Below are 1,955 nucleotides of genomic sequence, written 5' to 3'. Positions count from 1 at the left end.
TTCAAATTTTGTATACAACCTTCTTATAATATTTCTAACAAGTCTAAACAACATTAAATCAAAATTTCTCATAAAACCATATTCGAAATTTAAATCCACTTATTTAAGCATGTTCAACAATGGTGGATTATCATAAAAATCTAATTTTCACCACCCAAATAGATTTGGTTATTGAACAAATGTTTGAGTCACAATTGCTTATTCAAAAATTAGATTTAAAGCTTGAGCATTTAAAAAAATGAATAGTAATTTCGAGAACCTATATGGAGTTGGATGTGGAATCTTAACCTATTATTTTTAGGCAACGGCTTTGCAAAGTAATATATGTGTGTGAGTTGTATTTATGTGTAATTCCCTCAAAAATATACTTACGGGTCTGTTCGGAAAGCCACCAGGTAATTGAAATTGGTGTAACTACTAGGGTTGTAATTACACAGCCTACTTGTTTGTTTGCCAAAAAATCACTTATTTTGGGCCGAAGGGAGTACCATTTTGTCCCGAGAGCTCCCCACCTTCTTCTTTGTGACATCATAAAATAGGCTGAAATTTGAAATATTTACATTGACACTGAAACAAAACTTAAGAGACAATGAAGACATTCCTATCAAACAAAGATTAATAGTTACGTTCCCATACCTAGCTTGGAAAACAAATACAAGAAAATTCCTCTTCCTCAAAATTCTCAAGAAAGTAATCAAATTTCCCACACTCAATCCACCTAATAAGCCTTAGCAAGAATTAAAAGACATGAACATTAATGTTTGTCTTTGAGACAGCATGACTTCTACTTCTAGGAAACTTCAAATCATTCTTCATCAACATCATATTAACATCTTCTTCATCTCCTAAAACATAAGGCTTATCTTCATCAATTCTTCCCATTCCAACACTAACACTCCTCGGCACTTTTCTTGAAGGCATTTGTTGTTGCAATTGTTGTCTTATTTGTTGTTGTATGAGTAAATTCAGTTCAAAATTCTCCCCCATACTCCTAGATGATGCTGCTCTAACAAGATCTCTAAAATCTTCACTATCATTTGACCTTGACGATGTAACGCTATAACTCTTTGGCAAACTCCTGGGATTTACTACAGCATAATTATTCATGCTCCTCACGTAACAATCTCTTGCTTTTATTAATGCCTTCCAAGGTAACGCAATAATTCGCATAAATCTGTTCTGGCCGTGACTCCCTTTGCTCTTCATATTTGACTCTTTTTTTTTTCTTCTTGTTTTTGGTTTTTGTGTGTTATCAGAATTAAGATACAGCTAGCTGTCTAGCTAGAAATTTATATATATATGAGAGAAATGTTGATGATTTTTCGAGATGAATGGTTGTGAGGAGAAATTCTAGAAAACCAATTTGGAAAAGTAGGAGAATGAATGTTGAACGTTCTTATTTCTGCTGCTTGGATTTGAGGGTTTTTGTAGGAAAAGTATGAATTTGACAAGGCGAGTGTGGACTTTTTCTCTAGCCCACCGGATAAGAATATATTATTTTTGATTGGATTAATTAAATGGATAAGAATTGACGCGTCAATAGTATGTTTGGCAACACTTTGTTGACAGCTGATATTTTTCTCAACTTTTAAGTTTTGAATTATTCTTCTTTGTCCAATTAAGCCTGCCTGATGATTCAGCGTTCCCATCAATTTGATCTCAAATTGGTCTTAATTTTCAAATGTTTACACTGATTAATTATGGAACACACCTATTGGTTCAGATAATTGAATTGTTTGGTGCCTATAATTAGTCAATTCGGTAAAAGAAGAAGATAACTTTATAACTTATAACCTGAAGTTATCCGAAGAGAAGCTTTGAAGCAACAGTAAAGTTGTTTCGTGTGACTTATTGGTCAGGGGTTCAAGTCATAAAAATAGCCACTAATGTTTGCATTAGAGTAGATTGTCTATATCACACCCCTAAGGGTACGTTTATTTTCCGGACCCTTTATG

General features: G+C 33.4%; 1 protein-coding gene across 1 annotated transcript; it reads right to left on the bottom strand.

Moving 5' to 3' along the window:
- Window positions 1-536: 536 nt before the first annotated feature.
- On the bottom strand, window positions 537-1,439 carry LOC109207933. The gene has a single exon (XM_019370929.1). It carries the CDS (start codon window positions 1,204-1,206, stop codon window positions 739-741), a length of 468 nt encoding a protein of 155 aa, XP_019226474.1. The 5' UTR covers window positions 1,207-1,439; the 3' UTR covers window positions 537-738.
- Window positions 1,440-1,955: the final 516 nt, after the last annotated feature.

Source organism: Nicotiana attenuata, unplaced genomic scaffold (genome assembly GCF_001879085.1).
Source record: "Nicotiana attenuata strain UT unplaced genomic scaffold, NIATTr2, whole genome shotgun sequence".
NCBI classification, from domain to species: Eukaryota; Viridiplantae; Streptophyta; class Magnoliopsida; order Solanales; family Solanaceae; genus Nicotiana; species Nicotiana attenuata.
This window is presented reverse-complemented; position numbering and strand designations above follow the sequence as displayed.